Below are 22,396 nucleotides of genomic sequence, written 5' to 3'. Positions count from 1 at the left end.
TGTTAGATCATTCATAGTTCCAGCATGTGGTTCTTATATCATGATGTGTTGTATTTTCTTTCATTACCAACATATCGTCATCTCATAAATTGTTGTGTTTTATCATTTTTTCTTTTTACATGTGGTTCTTAAATCATGTTGGGTTTGCTTAATTTCATTTCCTTTCAAAACATGTTGTTATCTTACATTATACTTTAAATTTAGTTCTTTCATTTTCAGCATATTGTTCTTAAATCAAGCTTTCTTTTAGTTCCTTTCATTTGCAACATTGTGTTAAGCATGATGTATTCCTTCCTTTGCATTTCGTTCCAGCCCTTTTTTTTTTGGTATCGTAAATCAAGGCTGTGTTTAGTTATTTTCAGCATGTTGTTAATCTTATCTTTGTTGCATTTTTCCTTTTTTTTTTAGCATGGTGATTATCTAGATCATATTGTGTTTTTCCATTGTATTTCTTTTCCAAGCAATGTTGTGTTGTATAGTTCTCACTTCCAGCATTTTCATTCATGTTCGGTTTTTGTTCTTTCATTTCCAATGTTTTTCTTTTCTTTGTAAAATATGGAAACGGTTTACTTCCAACAAGATACATTTTGAAACTGCACCTCACTCCCAGCGTGTGGGCTTTTATGCTGGAAATACATTTAAGCATATAGCAGTCAGCGCTATATGCAGTCTGCAAGTTATCTATAAAAAAAATCTCATTTAGTTTGTGTGCAGCGATTTTTGAAAAAAAAAATTGGTCTGCGATTTTGTTTCAAAAAAAAAACTGTGCAAGCGATAGTGTGCAATGATTCTTCGCAAGCTGCAGTGTTTCAAAAAAAAAATCATATATAGTGTGGTGGTTTTTTGTGAGCTGTGGTGAAAAAAATCATATATAGTGCAATGATTTTTGGGAGCAGTAGTGTTTTCGAAAACAGAAAAAAAAAAAAAAAAAAAATATATATATATATATATATATATATATATATATATATATATATATATATATATATATATATATATATATATATTCGAAAGCCCGTAAAGTTCAAAAAAAAATCTGTCAGGTATGTGTGTGTCTGAACCGTTGTGTGTTCAGCCCAAGGTCTGAGCAGTGCGCTTGTGGGCTCAGCCAAAATTTGCATCGACCAGCATGCCATTTAAAAAAAAAGATATAAATAATATGTATATGTTTTCGAATGGGTGTTTTGTATATATATATATATATATATATATGAGCATGAGTGTGTGCATGTGTGAACAAGGTCTAAACCATGCTACGTGGGTTCAGTTTAAATCTGGACCGACAAGACCCTGAGCATATCATTTCAAAAAATGTATAGATATGTATATTTACATGTATACAGTTTCAAAAATGTGTATATGCCATTTGAATGTATATATACATATGCAGTTCAAAAAAACTAATATTGTTTCGAAGATATGTATATATGCAGTTGGGAGGAGTATATATAGTTTCAAATATATATATATATATATATATATATATATATATATATATATATGCTTCAAAATATATTATGCAATTTTGAACCTAAGTACAGCTTGAACATAGGTACATGTGCATGAGTTTAGCCCAACTGAACCATACATATACACTTTAAAAATATATATAAGTATTATCAATTCAAATATTTATATATATTCATGTACATTTTTTAGAGTGTATCTATCTATATACATGTGTGCACGGGTTCAAAACTTGAACTGCGATATTGTATGTTTGAATCTAATTGACACACAAATGTGTCATGTTTCTAATCAAGTCTGAACTACAATATATATATATATATATATATATATTAGAATATGTGATATATAAATATATATATATATATACGTTTGATTGATTTTCACTAGATGTGGAATCTGTTATGTGCTTTCGATATTTTAAAAATGTGGAACTTCATCTATGTTTTGAGTTTTAAAAAATGTAAAGAATGCATGCGTATGAATGCTTGAACTCAATGTGCAATGATGATGTATGCCATGAATTTGAAGCATGATATGTATGATGTTTTATGTATAAGATGCATGCTTATTGCCTGTGATAGAGCGAACGGTTTAGGAAACCTTCACGGTGTCATTAGGTACAATTGTGTGGATAATATTATTGTACTATTGATAATATGATGCAGGTAAACCAAGCTTGTATGTTTGATAGCTCGGGTATGAGTTCAGGTCTAATAAGAGCTCATGTGGTGCGCAAGGAAGCACCATACTCATGCATAACATTCATACCTTTGACTTGTTACACTTGCCTTCACAGCGAAGTGCTCATATGGGTTAAAGGAGCCAGAGCAACATGATCATGCATACATTTTACATGTTTATTCATCTTATTCTATGCATGATCCAGTATAAAATCGCATTAAAAAAACCCGTCTTTATCGTTGTTTTGGAGAAATTGCTTCGAAACCCAATTTTCAGAAAAAAATCATATTTTTCGATTCGGCCATGTGTTTTTTGGTATTTTTATTAGATAAAATTTTTCTAATTCATAATTTAGTTAGATTAGGACTTACTTTATTACTTTGAATTAGTTTTAGAAAATACCCATTTGAAAAACATGTTTTTAAGAGGGGACTTGTTTGAAAATTGAAAAATATTTTGGTCGCATTTTAAAAACTTTGTTTTTAACCTAATTAAACTTATAAATAGTAGTTTTGAGGGCTGGGAAAACATTTTTCCAGCAGCCCTCTTGCCTCCCTTGCCTCCATCCTCCCTTCTCCCTTCTTCTTCTTCATTCTTGGCTGATTTCTTTTTTCCTTCTATTTTTCCTTCTTCTTCCTCTTCTTATTCTTTATTTCATCGATCCTTTAAACTTCATCTTCATCATATTTTCTTACCTTCTTCATCGAGGAGGCATGTATGCAGCTGGGATCAACCACTTTCTCCTCTCAACCAGTCCATCGGAGGTGATCCGCAAGGTGAGCTTCTTCTTCCCCATCTTTGTAGTTATTTAGAAACATTGCATACATCATGTTTGATTTTTGCATCTTTATTGTATAGATCTCTTTATAGGTTTTTGACATCTAGTTAGTTTTATATAATATTTCATTTTGAGTATAGATTTACTTGTCATTTTTATTATTATTTATGCAGAACAACATATGTTAGTTAATCAAAATATTTTCTTTGCTTGAGTAATCTAGATTAAGTTCTTATAAAAACATGCCTAGCGTGAAGTCGTCCAACAGTCTGAACGGTCCCGTGTGAATCATTGATTCAACGCAAAACCGTTGGACGGTGTGGCTGCTGGAATCAACATCAAGTTCGGTTAGTATAATATGCATGCAGCGCTGTACCTCCAGCTATCGAATGACCTACACAGTCCACCATGTTAAACGACTCACAGTGGTTGAATTGAGTAATGTCAGTTCACGCATAAACGTGACTGACATTAATAGATGGTGTGCTTTGACCTTAGGTATTCAACAAATGCATTAGTTTGATGCATGTATGCTGAACATCTTATTTTATTTCTTTTAGGTTAGTGCAATTAACAATTCTGTAGTCAAGTTAACATAGTTTTTTTCATTTTGTTTTATTAACTAATGTGTTTTTGGCAATTGACGTTAAGTTATTTTATAGGTTAGTGACTCATGTTAACTTTATTTTATAGGTTAGGTTTTGACGTTGTTTGTTTTAATTAGGTTAACGTCTTAACAATACAAGGTAATTCATAGTACATAGGAAATAATTTAGCAGCTAGGTTTGTCATCTATTTAATATGGTTGTGCATTTTAGTAGTAGCTCTTTCTTTTATACATTACTTTATTAGTCATCTATAAGTAGTTTCATGTGTTATTTCATTAGTTGTACCTCATTTGTCCTAATATTTTGTTATTTCATTAGCTTATAGCATGCTGCATTAGTTGGTTAGATCATAGGTTTGTTAGTTCATTAATTGTTTAGTCATACATTCCTTCTTTATTAACATGTTTTTTTTTTATCAGTAATTGATAGTATATGTTGTTGCACTTTATTAGTTATTTTATTTTATTAATGGTTCATTTCATTAGTTGTCTCTTAATTAGTTGTTAGTTCATCGATTAATTCATTTATACATTTTAGTGTCTCAGATTTAATTAGTTCTACATTCAATTTCAAGTAGCATAGTTAGTTTCTGAATTTGTTACACAAGTTGTTAGGTAGTTTCACTAATTTGTCTTTTAGTAGGTTGTTATTAGATCTGTGTTTTTGCTAATTTTTATTTAATTAAGTGTTAGTTTTGTCTAGTTTTTGTTCGTTTGTGCTTTGTTTTGTGTTTGTGATTTCTGTAGGGAGCGATTGGACGTGTTGCGAGCCCCATTTTGTGTCGTCAAAGTGCCCTCTGAGCTCCCCTTAAGCCCTCAAAAGTGCCCTGAGGGAGCCCTTTAGGGTATGTTCGATGCACCGTTCCCACTGTGATTTGGACAAAAATCTCATTGGGAATGGCAATTTCTAACAAACATTGGACGCGACGGATGACGTTCTGTGCATCCGTCACATTCTTATATATGTGGTTTTTTCGTTCCACCCTCCCCCCTGTTACAAAAGTAATAGGGATAAGGGGAACTAAAGTTTCTCGATGGGCGCACCTGTGAGCTCTTGGTTCCTATCATATCTCGAGTTCTCCTTCGCCATCTATGCCTCCTCTTCCATCGCCCCACCACCACCATCCATGATAGCCAGATGAGACTGAAGAGCTCCACCGGCCAAGTAGGAGGAGGAGGAGAGCTCGCTGCCACTTCTTCCTCACCCCCAGCGGCGATGCTTCGTCGGAGGAGCCTGTGAGCTCCATCTCTTACACCACGCCGGAGGAAAACGTCTCCATCTCCCTCATGCTCCTCTTCTGCAATGTCTTCCCCCAGCCAGACTCCTCCATCGTTGCCTCCTCCTCCATGGCACCCAGTCGTCGTAAGAAATTCCAGTGTGGCACCTGTCGAAAGATCTCCCGCTCCTACCACGCCCTCAGTGGCCACCGCGCCGACCATAAGAAGTCCAAGCGGAGCTGCTTTTCGACCGGACTTGACGACCTCCCTGACCTCTCAGGCAACGGAAAAATCGATGAGTGCCTTGTTTGTTTCAGGATCTTCGGGTCTGGACAGTCACTCGACAGCCACAAGAGGGAAGACACCATACTCTATCTGAACTTTATGGTTGTAGTTGACGATTCGACCTCAACAGTCTTCGATGGGGAGTTCATCGATCCGAAGAACCCAAATTAAACTTCCGAAGTGGGATTTTTTGATCATTTCTTGGTTGCCCATACGGAATTTGCATCAAAAAATTGGATTTTTCTTATAGCTCTGTATCACCAGCGACCCCGATCAATTTGTTTGGTTGATCAACGAGGAGGGATCGATCATGATGGTTAACCAATGAGGTTGGAATTCATTTTCCCGAAAGATCCGACAGGAAACTTGCCTGTGGATCGTGTTTTCGACAAGCTCATCAAGATTCCTGCATTACCCATAAGAGTTTTGGTGGACATTCTGTGTGATCTGAGGCAAACAAATTGGAGTAATTCGACCCATTATCCATGACTGTCCAATTTGTTCGCACATCGTCATCAAACAATGGGCATTTGGAACATAACATTTGAGTACGGTCCAAACAAATGTTGGACTTGGAACAATTGTTACGAAATGAACAGAGCCAATGTTATGTTCCATTCTTTTTGTTCATTTTGTGCAACCCTGGACAAGCCATCAAACATACCCTTAGTAAACCATACAAAAGTGTTCAACCTAAGTACCTAAAGGGTACACACAGGGAAGGATAAAGGGAAGCAAATCAATGAAGAAGGGACATGAAGACTCGAAGCACTGAAGCCTTTTCTTTTTTTTAAAATTAGGCTTTTATTTATGATATTTATTCATTTAATTGGGTCTGTAATAAGCTATTTATTTATTTTGTTTAAGCCCTTTGTGTAGGGTTGTACTCCCTTAGTTAGTTAATTATTGAATTAATTCTTTTTATTTTAGCAATAAAGAGTAGTTTAGCTTGTGTGTTTTAATACAAGTATTTTTCATTCTCTGAGTTCGACTCAGACTCCACCACTCATGCGAGCCGATTTTTATATTTTTGGTGTTTGACTTTCACACAGTTTTTACACAAAATATCATTTTAAAAATCATTTTCCAAAACTTACACCACAACACATAATGGGTTTAGGTACATATCATTGCTTCATGATGTGGCAGTTGCTCTAGATGGGTACTTTGGCCCCTGATTTGCCTCATAGAATGAGGTATATAAAATGATAAAGCATTTAATTAAGAAAAAACTTATAACTCATTCACACTGATGATCTACTTTGGAGAGGATAGGTGACACAACCACGAGTGACACCAATACATGTAGATTCACCTACATATCTTATTGAATGCTAATGGGAGCAATGATGCTTATTTTGGTCTCCAGCCACTCAGAGTTAGGGAGGACAAAAATATCTAAGTGTCCTAGGTGATATGGCCCTACTACTACAGTTAGTCCTGTATGCATCTTTACTGAACATTTACTCCAGTACTATAATTCTTTCGACCAAGGGTTGCCTGCTTTGGATATATGAACTGTTAGGCACTTTAGAAAAATGATTTACATGGCATAATAAACACCCATCGTGACCTTATCAGATATAAGGATTATACCCGAGTACCCAGAGATATTAATTAAAAAAAAACAAGACTTGCATTGACACAATGATTGTTAATTATTCTCTAATGCTGATATACATGTTTGCTTTTTATTTTACTTCAATTATATCATGATTATGTTATTTGCTGAAATGTGATATCATTATTGTGGTGAATGTTCTAGCTTGTGAAATCTTTATCTTGCGGTATTATCTTACTGGTTTTCCTAAGTCTGACCCTATTTCATGATGATTAGAGGTGATTCTTGATCTCCAGTATAGTGGTGTGATGTAAGGGCAAGGGCACCATGTTTTTATCCTTCTGTCGATCTTAGAATATTTTTGTCTTTTTTATCTCAGTTAGACTGAGATGATTTTGACTCATATGTATGGACATGTTTATATTTAAATGATTGTTGATACATTATGAGTTAAGTTGGAATGATAATGCTTTTATTTTAATTCATGTTTAGTTGGGTTCTCGTTGAAATCTTTTAGTGTGCAGACCTAGATACAAATCTAAGTATGAATTGGATCTAGTCTAGTTTAGAGTTGTTAGTTTTTATAACCCGCCTTGGGGTTGTCAAATTCAATAATCAAAACTATTTCTTTTGTATATCGACCCTCTCATTCGAGTTGGATATTATTTTAAAAAAAATGAATAATTTTTTTTACTTATTTCAAGTTGAAAATTCTTGGGCATTTATATATCATTCATACAGGTTTTGGATGTTGTTCACCTTGAGATCAATTGCATCTAGAAGTGCTATACGAACTACTGTCTAATTTAAAATAAACACCTACTTCGCCAACAACACAAACCCAATTCCAATCAACTACTAGTCAGCCCACACCTGACTCACTTCTTATCCTTTTTCCCTCCATAAAATAATTATAAAAAGTTGCCTAACCTATGTGTTATTTATAAAAAATGACATAACTTCTTTGTTAATGACATTTAGCTTGTTGCTTTTCTTCACTCATGTTTTTAAGGCACTCTTAGGGCATGCTTGGTTGAGCCTCATGAGATTGAATTCTCATGAAAATGAGAGTTCAAATCTCATTTGATTTGCTTTCTCACAGAAACCTAACAATATTGCTTTTGGGTTGTGAGAAACAAAATCATTTTGATTTGATTTCTCATCAGCCCATGAGATTTTGAATCTCATGGGCTAGCTTGTGAAATCACATAACCATATTTTTAAAAATGAATGACCCAATATCTATATTCCCACCTCCTTCCTCTGTGCAAAATAAAGGATGATGCCCCTGTGTTTGAACCAACAAAAAAGCACCACCAAAAAATGGTAGAGCTCACACACCAGTAGTGGTCACCGGTAGATACATAACAACAACAACAACAACAACTATGCCTTCATCCCAAAACAATTGGGGTCGACGATATGAACCAAAAAAGAAAATCATTCTGGGTCTTCCACATGAATCCTTCTCCTCCAATCATTTCTATCCAATGCCATGTCCTCGGTGAGGTTCAAAGCATTCATATCCTTTCATATCATCTCTATCCAAGTCCTTTTAGGCCTACCCTGACCTCTTTTAACTAATATATTTTCCCATTTCTCCATCCTTCTAACTGGAGCATCATTAAGCCTTCGCCGAATATGTCCAAACCACCATAAACGATTCTCTCTCATCTTATTTTCAATGGATGCAATGCCTACCTTCTTACGTATCTCCTCGTTTCGAATCTTATCTTTTATTGTATTTTCGCACATCCATCTAAGCATACACATCTCAACTACACTCATTTTTTGAATATGATGTCTCTTGGCAGCCCAACATTCCGTACCATATAGTAAAGCAGGCCTAATTGTCATCCTATAAAACTTTCCCTTCAACCGTAATGGCATTCTACGATCGCACAACACTCCAGTTGCACTTTTTCATTTCATCCACCCAACCTTTATCCTATGATTTACATCTCCATCAATTTCTCCATACTTTTGAATGATAGATCCCAAATATTTGAAACAGTCATCCACCGGTATTTTTTGATCACCGGTAGATACAAAACATATTTTTTTAGGTTGGAGCCGCTATGAAAAAAAGATAGAAGAGCTTGCTGAAATCATTGTCGACGAGCTTCACCTCTCTCTCTCTCTCTTGGCTTTTGGGTGGACCTAGGTGAAAAGAAGCTTGCCAGCAGAGAGAGATGGGATCATTAGTGAGCTCCAACTTCGTTTGTGGAGGCTTGCCAGGGCATTCCTTTGGGTTTTTAGGTAGACCTAAGAAAGAAGAAGCTCGCCAGCAAGCTCTATCCCTTTTTGTGTAGTCTTGTTGGGGCATCCCTTTGGGTTTTTAGGTGGACCCAAGCGAGAAGGACCTCACCGATTAGAACCACCGGTGAGCTCCATCCTCTCCGTAGGGGCATGCCAGGGTACCTCTTGCCTAGGTTTTTAGGTGAACCCAAGTGAGGAGGAGCCCATCAACTGGAACCCCCCCCCATGAGTTGCATCCCCTCCTTGTTGGGGCTCGTTGGAGTGCTCACGCCAGCAATGAGGTCCACCCCTTCCCTGCTGAGGCATAAGAAAATGAAACTTATGTCAAGCAACTAAACAAAAAAATTTGTATTCTAATGCAAATGGGACTATGATGCATGGTTGGGTCATGGTGAGGGATTTTAGGGCTTAGGTGGGCTCGTTTAGTTCAAGGTCTAGGTTGAAGTCAAATTCGGAAGATAGGGTAGGTCGAGTTCTAACAGGTTTTAGTAGAAATTTCACTACGCCTAAATGATGCCACAAAATTTTTTGAAAGTATTTTGAGAGAGCTGGCTGGGTCAAGTCAAGGGTTTTTCATGGTTTTCTACAAGCATGGCTGAGTTTGGTTCAAAAAGACTGGGTTTGAAAGATTAATATATCAAAATTGAAAAATGCTAAATTGAAATTTTTTGAGGGGTTAAACTAGATAAGGTTGGGTCAAAATTTTAGACCAGAGGCTCTACGGTTTGGGTTGGGTGATTTTTCTAAGTCTGGCAAAAAACTAGTTCCGTTAGAAATTCTGTTTTGAAAATATTTGGGTTTAGGGGTTTCTAAACTTGGTTTAGGGTTAAGACAATGTCTAAGACGACTTATTGAGGTTTGGCTGAGTAGGTTGGGGTCTGCTACAATCTTGGTTGGCTAAGGTTCCATAGTTTAGGCTTGAGAGGGTTGGGGCAATCAATGTTGATGTAGTAGACTTCACCAATTCAAGTGGGCCTATGCTACACCATGGTCCACTTGGAAGAACATATCCACTAGGGGATCAGCTCACCCAATAGAGAAGGGATAAACCCTTAGAGAGAGATGAGTCTAGGGAGGTAGGGACTCACAATTTAGAGAGACAAAATTTGAGAGAAGAATCAAGTTCTTTCATTCATATAATCTCAATACAAATTAGGCCTTATATATAAGCCTAGGGAGTGAACTTAAAGCCTTCACAAGTTACAACATAGAATAAATAGGAAAAACCTAATTCTAGATATCACCATGAGAGCATAGGCTAACTTTGAGTAAACCTATTTTGATCAACCCTAAAATGAAATCTTCTAGTCCAAAAATGACCCTCTCTTGGACTTCTATTCTCCACTTTTAGCGAGAGTTCAAGGCCCTTCACACAACTTTCATTGCTTATTAAAATAGGTGGGGTGCCAAGGATGTGGGTCCTACTGAGCCACCAATGCCTAATTCTGGAGGGAGCATCCAATAAGTGGGTCTCACTTGACTTTCAATGTTGAGGTGGTGTCCCAAGGCTTGGAGCAACTAGATCTTGGATCCTGAATCCATACTTATCACTCTTAGATCTATATGAGAAGATTGGCCCTTTGGATTTGGATCATACACTTTCATAATTTGGTCTGCATCAAGTACTTGGACCACTAAATGAAGATCAAGATATGAGTCTGCATCATCCCCTCCCCTTAAGAATTGCCTAGTCTCATAGGCAAGTTGTTGAGAGGATGCTTTTCAAGGTTATAGTCGATCTCCAAGGTTGGTTATTTTTGTTGCACTATTTGGCACACTGTCTTTCTGTCCTTAGCACCACGCGACACTCGTGTATCTTTCCAACACATGAGTCATCTGCAAAAGTAAACTTCTAAAGGAGAGAGCTCACTTTGTCGATGGTGGATCCATTGTTGGCTTTCACTGTGATAAAAAAATAGTGAATTGATCCATTTCATACATTAAGAACTACATTCTTACAGTTTTCTCTACAATCCAGATGATCCTTTCATTGTTGATGCTTTCATTGAGATAAAAATTTATGCTTCGATGTGTGCTCGCCTCAATGGAGGAGTGAGGCCATGATTGAACCGTCATCTTATTACCATCCTCATTTCTCCACATCCTTGAGTCACTCCTCACATTTCTCATTACTTTCTTCAAGTTTTTTGGAGCTTTGGACTCATTCACCATCACAAGACTCTTAATGATCTTTCGTGCACCAAATCAGGATAAGCCCTCACCCTTGTTCAATTCACAACAATGTGCGACCAATAGCACCTTGATCATGAATTCCTTCTTCTTGGGCTAGTTGAACTAACCCTTGGTTTCTTGTAGAGTTTTGGGAACCACTTCGAAACCACTTAAAATCAAAGAGTGGTGGAGGAGATCGGAGGCAATCTTGGCATTGTTGAGAAGTAAGAATCTACCCGTATAGAAGACCTCTTCACCCAACACTTGTCAGTGGGGGTGCACTTCTAGACCTTCCTTCTTGGTTATCTTCTGCTCTTGTATTTTTTTTTATATTTTCTCTTACATGCCTTGCTCTTCAAATTATAATTTACAAAAAATATATACAATTTGGCCCTCTCAATTCGCCTGGATAAGGCACTAGTGTCACAAATTCTCATGTTCTTCTTACGTTGGGGTTCAAATTCATATTTCATTATCTTGGTGACCCGTTTGTGCCAATGAAGGGTCGTAACACCTTGCTTCGTAGGGTGCTTAATGCTCTTGTGGTCGGTGTGGACCACAAAGTGCTTTTTAAAAAAATAAAATCTCCGACTTCCAAGTGCCAAATTGATTGTAATCACTTTCTTCACATACATTGACAATGCTTTGGCATGGTTGGCAAGGTTTTCAAAAGCCATTGGGTGACCTTCTAACATTAAATAGGCTCTTCTCCCAATGTTACACATATTGGATTTCACAGTAAACACCTTAGATGATTTGGGCAATATGAGCAAGGAAGCTTTGCATATGGCTTGCTTATATGCCACAAGAGTGAGTTTGAATTCTTCTGACACAACTAAGACGACCCTTCTAACCTTGCTTCCAAGTGGGCAACAATGTTTTTATCGTCCACTTCACATCTTGACACTCCACGATGGGTCCATTAAACTTTCTCATGGCCTTAAAGGGTATGGGCTTAGGCCAAGAGGTCAATGACTCAGTCTTTTAGGATTTTACATCTTTTAATTTTTTGTTCACAATATGGTCATGATAGGACATTATAGATTGCCCTATGTTACGGGGGGTCCATTGAGCCATGAACTTACACTCTTCCAAGGTGATATGATGGTTTTGAAGTCCTTAGGGAGGTGAATATGTTTCTAAACTTGACAAAAACTACATCTCTTTCTCTATTACCCATTTGCTCTTCCGCCTTGAACATGACAAGGGAGGCCTCTTGAATGACTCTAAAGGTTTTGAGGGCCTTAACTGATCCCACTTCATCACCTTCTGCCATTTGAGTCATCTAAGTAAATTTGGGGTTCACCTTGAAGCTGACCCATAAATTTGTTTTCTCCTCCTTGCTTCGTTTTAGGACCTTCGGCCAATTGGGGGGTCGACTAGGCCTCTTTACAAAGATTGATTTTTTTATTCTATCCTCATCTATATCAATCTTGGTGAAATGTTCTTCTAAGGTTTGGGGATCCTGAGCCATGAGCTTATCCAATATTTTTTTTCTAGACTCTTCCCCAAATACATTTATCAATGTGGGTTTGAGTCAATCCTCGCGTATGGTACATGGGTCTTTGCAAAGTGAGGGTTCAAACTCTCTTAGGAGTTCTTTTTCGAATGTGACCTCAAAAGGCATCCCATGACATTGCTTATGTCACTCGTTTTACTATAAGTTTTCACTATTAAGGCATTCTATAGTGTCCCCTAAACTATTTTCGAGAGGATTCATTAGGATCATACATTGTCATTTTATAATACATAACTCATCATGTGAGTTTGTTCTCATGGAAGTGGGTTAAAGAGCCTTCACTGCTTGCTGAAGTGGAACACCACTATGGTGCTCTTGGGGTCATTTACGCATTCTCCAACAGTCCTTTGGGAACCAATGTCGACCTTAGAAATGACTACAAGATCACTCTTGCCAGTTTGGTCAACGTGTTGTGACAATGGGGCTGATTCGCACGTCGAAAAATCAACACACCCTTTAAACACATCACCACCTTGGGAAGTAGGTCAGAGCAGCTGCCACATATCCTAAACTTTCTCTTGCATTACTGCAATACGTTGGTTGGAAGCTCACCGTGAGCACGAACATGCAGTTTCCCACATGAACCACCTTGGAGTTGCTTTCCTTCTTAACATGTTTGTTGATAAAGGCAACACTCATTTTAACAAATTTAGAGGAACGAGGACCGTTGGCTATGATACTAGTTGATGCATGACTGAGTCGAGGTTAGAGATTTTAAGGCTTAGGTGGGTGCGGTTAGGTCAAGGTCTAGGTCAAAGTGAAATTCAGGTGATAGGGTAGGCTGAGTTTTAACAAATTTTAGTAGAAAATTCACTATGCCCAAACGATACCACAAAAAATGCTCAAAATTTAGGAGATGGTTCTAAACACCTTGGACTAGTTTATGTTAAAATTTTAGAGTCAGAGGTTTAGTATTTTGAGAGAACTGACTGGGTCAAGTCATGGGTTTTTCAGGGTTTTCTGTAAGCAAGACTGAGTTTGGTTAAGACAGACCCGGTTTGGAAAATTAATATCTCATAATTGGGAAATGATAAAATCAAGATTTTTTAGAGGGGTTGAACGAGATATCTTAAGGTAGGTTGGGTCAAAATTTTAGACCTATAGGCTCTACAGTTTGTGTTAGGTGATTTTTCTAAGTTTAGCAAAAAATTGGTTTTGTCAGAAATTCTATTTTGGGCATATTTGGGTTTAAGGGTTTCTAAACTTGGTTTGGGGTTAAGACAAGGTCTGAGACGACTTACTGATGTTGGTTTGAATTTGTTAGGGTCTGTTACCATCTTGGTTCAGCTGGAGAAGGTTAAAGTTTAATGGTTTAGGCTTGAGGGGGTCGAGACCGTCGACGTTGATGTAGCAGACTGCACTGGTTCAGGTGGGCCTAGGCTACACCTTGGTCCGCTTAGAAGAACAGATCCACTAGGTGATCAACTCATCAAATAGATAAGGGATGGACCTTTAAATAGAGAGTCAAGTCTAGGGGGTAGGACACACAATTGAGAGAGAGAAAGTGAGAGGCGATTTGAGAGAGAAATCAAGTTCTTTGATTGATATCATCTCAATACAAATGAGACCCTGTATATAGACTTAGGGAGGGCTCTTAAAGCCTTCCCAAGTTGCACCATAAAATAAATACAAAAAACAAAACTCTAGATATCACCTTGAGAGCATATACTAACTTTGGGTAAGCCTATTTGACCAACCCTAAAATAGTCTTCTAGTCCAAAAATAGGACTCTCTTGAGTTCTATTCTTCACTTTTAGAGAGAGTTCAAGGCCTTTCACACAACTTTCATGGCCTATTAAAAGTGGTAGGGGCGCCAAGGAGGTGGGTTCCATTGAGCCACCAATGCCTAATTTTGGACGGGCATCCCACAAGTGGGTCCCACTTGACTTTTAATGATGAGACAATGTCCCATGGCTTGGAGCAATTGGAGCTGGGATCCCGGATTCAAACTTGTCACTTTTAGATGCATACGAAGGGATTGGGCCTTTGAATTTAGATCATGTGCTTCTACAACTTGATCCACTTCAAGTACTTGGACCACTGAACTTGGACCTGGATATGAGTCTAGAAAATGGGTCCGCAACATTTTCCTTTCTTCACATTAAACAAACACGAGATTTGAATTGCATGGGATTCCAAATCAAATGATTTTGAGTCCCATGAGATTTCAATTATCATGATATTTCTTTTCATTTTTTTAAAACAGCAGCCAAACATACTCTTAGTCCAAAACTCATTACTTTAACCTTTGTTTAGTTAAGCCAAATGTCAAAAATTCTCTCTTTATTGTTTTCTTTATAAAATAACATAATTACATAAGCTGAATTATTTTATCAAAATGAGACAAAAATGTCTTTTTTTGTAATGGCCAGTTACCCATTTTGCACCTTGGGCAACTGATTTTAAATCCATTTATGTAAAGCAGACAATTAATTGCAAAATTTAAAATCTTTAGGCGCTATTCTGAACGGCTTATAATTCACTAAGGGCATGTTTCGTTGGATCACATGAGATTCAATTTCTCATTTGAATGAGAAAGTGAATCTCATTTGTATAAGCAACCGAACATAAAAATGGTAAGATGTGAGAAAGTGAATAAGAGAGTCATTTTCTAATTTGCTTGAGATTCAAAATCACATGAGACCCCACGCGATTCTGAATCATATTTTGAAAGGCGCAGCCGAGCTCTAAGTTAGACCGCTTTTCGTAAGAGGGCCACATTCGGTCGTGTCGTCGCAACCTAAAAAAAACTCATTTTTTTAATTATTTGATTGTTTTTCATGAAAGCAACCTTACATATGTGATATACATATTTTACTTAGTGGGGATCTGCTTTTGAATTGTTCAATTAAGATAAGTAGGTAAACTTTTACAAGGCTTCAAAAAAATCAATGGCCTACAATGTGATACTTTCTAGTCATAAAACCATATTTTTTCGTCGAAAAAATATGATCCAAAAATCAGTTTTCAGTATTTTGAATATGCTGAATTCTATGAGGTCTATTTGGATCAAAACAACTTGCACATGAGAGATCCAAACTCGTTGGTACGTAGTAGGTTGGCATTACGAATCCATTGCCCTTTTTTATCACAAAAAGAACAAAAACGTCGTTTTACACTTCATTTGAGTAATTTGTAATTCCATTCAAATAAAGCAAGCGCTTAACTGCCATAGTGAAACGCTGCGCCGCGTTTTGTGAATGGAGGATGAGTAACCAATAAGTTGCGTTTTTTTTTTTAAATTACTCAAATAAGAGCAAAGAGTGAAAGCAGAGCGATGTTGACAATGAAGGTGAAGGCAACAGATCCTTACCTTAGAAATAATGAGGAAAGGTAATTAAACTAGAAGTTACAGTTATCATTGAAATTCTAAACTAAAATTTTAAACGTGGCAACAGTTAACTGGGTGCTTTTTCTTCAGCTGAGAGTCGTTATCAACTAGTCATTTTCCGAGAATAGAGTGGGGGAAGAAAAAGGCAAAAAAGAGCTTTTTTTTTCCTTTTCCTTTTTTAACTACGAATTAATTATTCGGCGGAGAATTATTTCCCATTAGGAGACGCTTTCTCTGAGACGCTTCCGCTGCTCTCTCTCTCTCTCTCTCTATATATATATAATTCATTCTTTCTCTCTCTCTCTCTCTCTCTCTCTCTGCAAACGGGGAAGGGCTCGCTCTCCGGGGGGATCCAAATGCTCCTCTCCCTCTCCGTCCTGCGTCCAAGGGTTTTGCCGCGATGCCTCATCCCTCGCCCTCCGCGCGATCCGACTACCTGAACGCCCTCACCCTGCAAATGCAGAAGAAGCTCCAGAAGGTTAGCCCCTTTCTCCTCTGTTATTCCTCGGGAAATCGGTTTCTCCTAACCGTCCATACGGTGTGGACAGTGGTCATTTTTGATGTTTTAGGCCATGTTTGGCAAATCTAACCCTGACAGATGTGTTTAGCATGAGAAGAAAAAATATGATTTTATGAGCTTTAAAATTTATTTTGAGCCATTGATTTTCGAATTCTTATAAAATCCTGCTTACATGTCATAATCAGATGATTAAAAAGACTGTTTCTACTAAACTAACCATGCGGATCACATCTGTAAGGTCAGATTTTGCAGGAAGTTGTCAAAAAAATGAAAATTTGAGACCGTCCACACTCTCCTACCGTTGGGAGGAACCAACCACTCCTTCCTCTTCGTTTTCCTGTTTTTAGTATTTCTTTTCGCGATCCTGTCCGGAATTCGGGTTTTTTGCCCCCCCCCCCCCCCGATCGAGTGATCTTCGTCTCGGCGTTCGTCGTGAGGGTTCGATCTTTGTTGTTGCTTTGCATTGTTACCTGATTTTGTTGGTTTTTGTTTTAAATTTTTGTGCGGAATGTGTTTTACGTGATGATTTTGATGGATCGTGATATCGTACGTTGAGATTTGGAGGATTTACCGGCGATGTACTCGAATCTGGCTTTTTGTTCTTTTACGCAGTTATTGGTATGAAAATTTGTTTATTCTTTTTGTTTTGTATTAATTGGCGTTGTTGCTAATAGTGTCAGTGTCGGATTTGAGAAAATTTGATGCGTGTAATCGGATGATGGTAGTTAGTTGGTTTTCTCGCGAGAATACAAGTGTATGCGTGTGATTTTGGCCGTCGATTCTTGCGTTGGAACTCCAGGTTCTTTCCGTTCAATGCGTGGATTTACTGTTGCCGTTATACTAGTTTGATGCTTAAGTTGTCTTTTTTCTTTCTTTGGACTGCCTTTGCATTTTAAATAATAATGTTTGAAAAAATTTACAAATTTAATTTAATGAATTTTGATAAAAATCTTCATTTTTTAGCTTTTCATTTTAAAGATTGTCATTTTTATATTGGTTTGCCTATTGCCGAGGCACCCACCGCCTCACCTTTTTGACCATATATGGTTCGCGCGGCAGTCCGACACACGATAAGCAAATTTACCTTTAAGGGTTCAACTGTGTGGAACAAAGAAAGCAATATTTGCCCGGTATGCTTTTTCTTTTCTTCTGTGGTCAAGGACAAAAACAGAGTCCGATACTGCTTTACCATCTGGCTCCCTATTTTATGCAAATTCAAGGCCCAGTGGTGCTTCAAAACGTGTGATGAAATAGAATTCTACAGCTGGTAGAATTATTTTTACCTGGTCATCACTAAAAATAAATTATGCCTTTGTTTAGGCAAGATTCCTTTTTAAGATTTTTTTTTAATAATGCTAAATTTCGATGTGTAGATTCCTTTTTAAGATTTTTTACTGAATTTGGAGGTGGCTATAATTAAGTGTGATTTCATGCTAGCTCCATCTACCAGTTTGTGGCGATTGGTTTCTTCATAATTATAGCTACTCTGACTTGTTGCAACTTGGGTCGCATTATTGGGAGATTGGCACATAGCAATTCTGTTTATGGTTATACCGAGGCTCTCTTCCAGATCTTGGTCATGAGAATAGGCCATTGACACGCTTACTGTTTTAATTCTCTTATTCCTTTCTAACATCATGATGTATTCAGTTAATTAAGTTGTTTTTATTTTAATTAGCCTGTTTTCTTTTGATATTTGGTATTCACGAGGAAAAACTGATCGGTTTTTGGATTCTCTCTGTTGCTTAGTTGAATGTGGAAACTAGAAATTATCTTATTATCACATGCTTTATGCTTCAAACTACTTTTAGAAAGGGGCTGCGGCCAAATGCAGTTGCTTCTTATAAATAATATGTAGTGTAACCGGTTTTGCTGTTTGTTCTTCTTTGCAGGCTGTTGATTCACAATCCCAAAGAATTAACTTGTTGCAAGAGTTATTTGCTGATATAGCCTTAGAAATAGATCCCCGAGCTCAAGGTACATAATCTGTCCTTGTGTGTGTGAGTTGCATGACCTGATCCTTTTTTATTTGACAGTCTGCACCTTGTGTCACTGTCATGAATCAGTAACTCAATTTCTGGAGAGTGGACTCTTTTGGTGGAAACTTGTGACTTTTTCTTTTGCTTGTGTCAGTAACATTATGGTTGTGTACTTCATGTTTGAGTTTTTGCACAATTATGATATCTATTTTCACATGTAGGCCCTTTATTCTTTTGGTAGAAACTTGTTTCCTTTTATTTTGATATGACTTTCATTCTGTAGTTATTCTAATTACTATGATCCAATTGAAAACAGACATACTTCTCGGCAGGGATGACGATCAAATTACTTCAGCAGATAAAAGTGACAGATGCCTGTGCTTCTATGAAGTCCTTGCTGAACATTATGCTAGCAATGTTGAAAATGGGAAGCCTGTCCTGGATTTGATTGTCCTACTGTGGAGCCAGTCATTTTCATCTCATATATTTGTGCTTCTTTTCCACAAGTGGGTATGCACAAATTTGCTTCCAAATGCAGTTTTTCTATTACATCATTTGAAAAAGACACATAATGTGAATTCTGTTCCGTTCACCCTGAAAACTGAAGAAATTTGCTTTGGTTAGTGTAAGTTTTGGTCACCAATCCTATTTGTGATAGGAAAAAGCAATTTTTTTCTTAGAAAGCACATACCTTTTTATACTGTTGTTTCTTAATAGTACTTTCCATTCTTAAAATATATGGGCAGATGAGGGACAAAATAGTTGGAATGAGATATGTGTGCCAGCTTTCTTTTCCCCCTTGTTCAGGAAATCTGTCAAAATATCACAAGTTCTCTCAAATGGTTTAGGTTCCTATCGATGATCTGTCTCTGTTCTAACTTCTGAGAGCTGTTTTGTACTGAAGGTGCTGTGCTTAAGCCTAAGAATTTAGGTTGTAATACTGGGATGCATTTTGTTTTCACTGCATTATCACATTGTCTCCCATTCAGTCGGGATTTATTCTGCAATCACCAAGTGTATCCTATACGTGAAGAGAACTTCACTAGATATCTTACATGGTGCAGCTATGATGTAAATTTTGTTGCTGGGTATCTTATGCAACCTGCATATGTTCAGGTGCCATTTATATTTTGTAGATCTTTGAATATGCAGGAAGTGCATGAAAATTCTTTGCCTAACTGATGATTGTAGAAGGCTGATATGAATACATGTAATTACTGTCTGATTTGAAAACTTCTGTTTATTTATTTATTTTCAAAGTGTCCTTTTTGCCCTCATGTGCTTTGTTCTGTGGCTTGTCTCCTATCTTGACTCCAGCATACATATTCATTGTGATCTGCAGCTATTCGAAATTCCACCTGAAAGCTCTGAGGGACTGTTACGTTATGCATCAGCTCTTGTTCAAGGTGCTAGCAATGTTTTCTGGTATGACTGCTGTTAAAATGTATTGTTTATGTAACACATTTTTTGCATTATATATATATATATGTCTTTGAATATGTATGTAAACTGGAATACCCTTAAGGGCATTTCAGTAATTTTACCGTGCAACAAGTGTCAGTCCACTAGGGACTGACAAGTTTTTATTTCTCTTTATTTTTTACTTTTCATTTCTTTGTATTTAATGCTGGACAACATTGTATTTAATGCTGGACAACATTGGGTGCTGGTCCAACTAGCTGTTGGACCACTGTCCCAACAGCTAGTTGGGCCAGCCCCTTAATACTTGGAGTGACTATTCAAAGGCATTCCTTCCTCTTGTAAAGGTGTGCTTGTTGCCAAGCATTGTGCAATAAACTCTTTATTATTTTTATGTGTTTTTGCTCTCTTTTGAGAGTTTGTGTGATTATCCCTTAGTGGGTCTTGTTCTTGTGAGTGTGCACCTTTGTAGCTATATTGTGGCATTGTATTTGTGAACTTGTTGTTTCATTACATGGTATCAGAGCCATTGGTGCCCTCGGACAAAAGCTTGAAGAGGAGATTCGTGGGATCGGTGGAGCATTGGTTCGTTGGTCCGTTGCTTCGAGAAGCATGCCATCAAACTTCCAATATTTTTTCCTTACTTTCTTCTCATTCTTATCTTCACTCTTTTCTCTACTATAGTCGATAAAGAAATCGTTATGGTTGTTCCCATCAAATTTGATAGAAACTACAATATGTAGGCCACGACGGTAAAGAGAATTCTCATGAGAAAAGACTTATGGTATTTTGTTGATAGATCCGCATTGAAACCACAACCAATTCTCACAAAAGTGGTTGTTGGAGCCGATAGTGGATCAAAGGAAGAAAGCCTTAAAGGGAATGAAAAGGAAAATGCTATTATTGATTACAAAAAAGCCTATAAAGAGTGGGAAGTAGGTCGTGCTAAGGTTCTTTCCCTCTTTATGGGTTGTATGCACGAGGAGCCATGCTCTGACATCCTTGAATTTGAAAGAACTAATGAGGCTTGGGAATATGTTAAACAAACATATATCCAAAAAGATATGGCACACAAATGGGATCTCAAAGACGAAGTTCATAATTGCAAACAAGGTGATAAGACAGTGAGGGAATACTATAGTACCCTCAAGAGGCTTTGGGATCAACTTGCTAAACTTGAGCCTATATGGGAAACACCCAATGATGCTTAAGAATGAAAGAAATACAAGCATGAGAAACAATTGTTCTAATTCTTTAGTGGATTTAGACCAGAATTTGAACAAGTTTGGGTCAATATTATTCATAAAAAAATCCTCTTCCCCTACATGAAGTCTTGGCTCAAGTATGCATGGAGGAGACAAGACTAAAATCTATGTCCGAATCCAAGGAGATAAAGTATTGGCCGTCTCAAGACCGGGTGCCAATACAAATACTTATAGACCACCTCATTTTTCAAAGCCTTACAATGGAAAGCCTAGATATGATGACAACAAAAAAAGAACTATATTGGTTTGTCATAATTGCGGAGAACCATGTCATATTAGGCTATGTTGCTTCAAGTTTAAAGGAAGAGAAAACAAAAAGGTCACATCCATAGGGGTGTCTCACGAAAAATGAAGTGGAACCAATGAAGACTCTAAGTCTATTGGAACTGTGTTTTCTCAAATCATGGAGGCCCTTCACCCACTAATAAAAAATGCTTCTCTTTCCGTTCATCGGTCTCCACATCATCGCCTCTCGGTAAGGTTTCATGGCTTTTAGATTCTGGAGCTTCATTTCATATGACTTCACACTCCTCTTTACTTTCTGAAAGTTGCACTAACTCAACACGAAAAAATGTTTTTAATTCCGATGTATCCTCTCTTGGCATAAAAAGCATTTAAAAATTTGAAAACTCTTCGAAATTCTTTATTTCAAAAGTTAGGCTTGTCCCAAATTTGAATTTAAATCTTTTGTCTGTTTCACAAATTACGAACCATGGGTGTAGTGTCTCCTTCTCATCCAAAAAGTGTTTTGTGCAGGATCTACAGTAAGAGAAGCAGATTAGGGAAGGCTGTAGAGAAGGAGACCTTTATTACATGGATCATCTTCTTCCAAAAAGCAATTTTTGTTATAATGTTCAAAATATAAATTTAGCTTTATGGCATCAAAAATTGGGACATCCTAGTTTGTCAAAATTGTCTCATGTACCTCATTTAAGCAAATTTTTGAATAAAATTTTTTATTGTGAGGATTGTATTATTGGGAAAATGAAGGCTCTTTCCTTTCCAAAAAGAACCTTATTTTCTTCTAAACCTTTTGAATTAGTGCACTCATACGTATGTGGACCCTCTCCTATTTTATCTAAATCTAGTTTTTCTTATTATGTAATATTTGTTGATGACTTTACAAGATACACACGGATATACTTTCTTAGGCAAAAAAATAAAGCTTTTGACAACAACAACAACAACAACAACAACAACAACTACGCCTTCATCCCAAAACAATTGGGGTCGGCGATATGAACCAACAAAGAAAATCATTCTGGGTCTTCCACATGAATCCTTCTCCTCCATTCATTTCTATCCAATGCCATGTCCTCGGTGAGGTTCAAA

The 22,396-nt window shown here is 37.2% G+C and overlaps 2 protein-coding genes across 5 annotated transcripts in view; both read left to right on the top strand.

The window, feature by feature from the left end:
- Positions 1-2,864: 2,864 nt before the first annotated feature.
- Positions 2,865-5,210, top strand: LOC149821264 (zinc finger protein ZAT9-like). Its single transcript, XM_089981923.1, has 2 exons — positions 2,865-2,927; positions 4,671-5,210. The coding sequence occupies exons 1-2, from the start codon at positions 2,865-2,867 to the stop codon at positions 5,208-5,210; spliced, it is 603 nt and encodes a 200-aa protein (XP_089838049.1).
- Positions 5,211-16,179: 10,969 nt separating this feature from the next.
- LOC149821261 (uncharacterized) overlaps positions 16,180-22,396 on the top strand; it is a 47,609-nt gene continuing 41,392 nt past the window's right edge. For 2 of the 4 annotated variants that reach the window (XM_089981690.1, XM_089981688.1), the window contains exons 1-4: positions 16,183-16,359; positions 18,294-18,378; positions 18,697-18,886; positions 19,698-19,805. In XM_089981690.1, the coding sequence (XP_089837816.1) occupies positions 16,282-16,359; positions 18,294-18,378; positions 18,697-18,886; positions 19,698-19,805 (461 nt within the window). In that variant the 5' untranslated portion in view covers positions 16,183-16,281. Of the gene's footprint in view, positions 16,360-18,293; positions 18,379-18,696; positions 18,891-19,697; positions 19,806-22,396 lie in introns of all 4 variants that reach the window. The other 2 variants (XM_089981689.1, XM_089981691.1) reach the window with 2 other exon arrangements.

This window comes from Nuphar pumila, chromosome 12 (assembly GCF_984573655.1).
Source record: "Nuphar pumila chromosome 12, dmNupPumi1.hap1.1, whole genome shotgun sequence".
NCBI classification, from domain to species: domain Eukaryota; kingdom Viridiplantae; phylum Streptophyta; class Magnoliopsida; order Nymphaeales; family Nymphaeaceae; genus Nuphar; species Nuphar pumila.
Note: the sequence above shows the minus strand (reverse complement) of the source record. Positions and strands in the feature narration are given on the sequence as shown.

Excerpts from the sequence above, each read along its gene's own strand:
- LOC149821264 (XM_089981923.1), top strand. The coding sequence starts at position 2,865 with ATGTATGCAGCTGGGATCAACCACTTTCTCCTCTCAACCAGTCCATCG. Across the intron at positions 2,928-4,670 it reads CATCGGAGGTGATCCGCAAG|CCAGATGAGACTGAAGAGCT; the intron begins GTGAGCTTCTTC and ends CATCCATGATAG.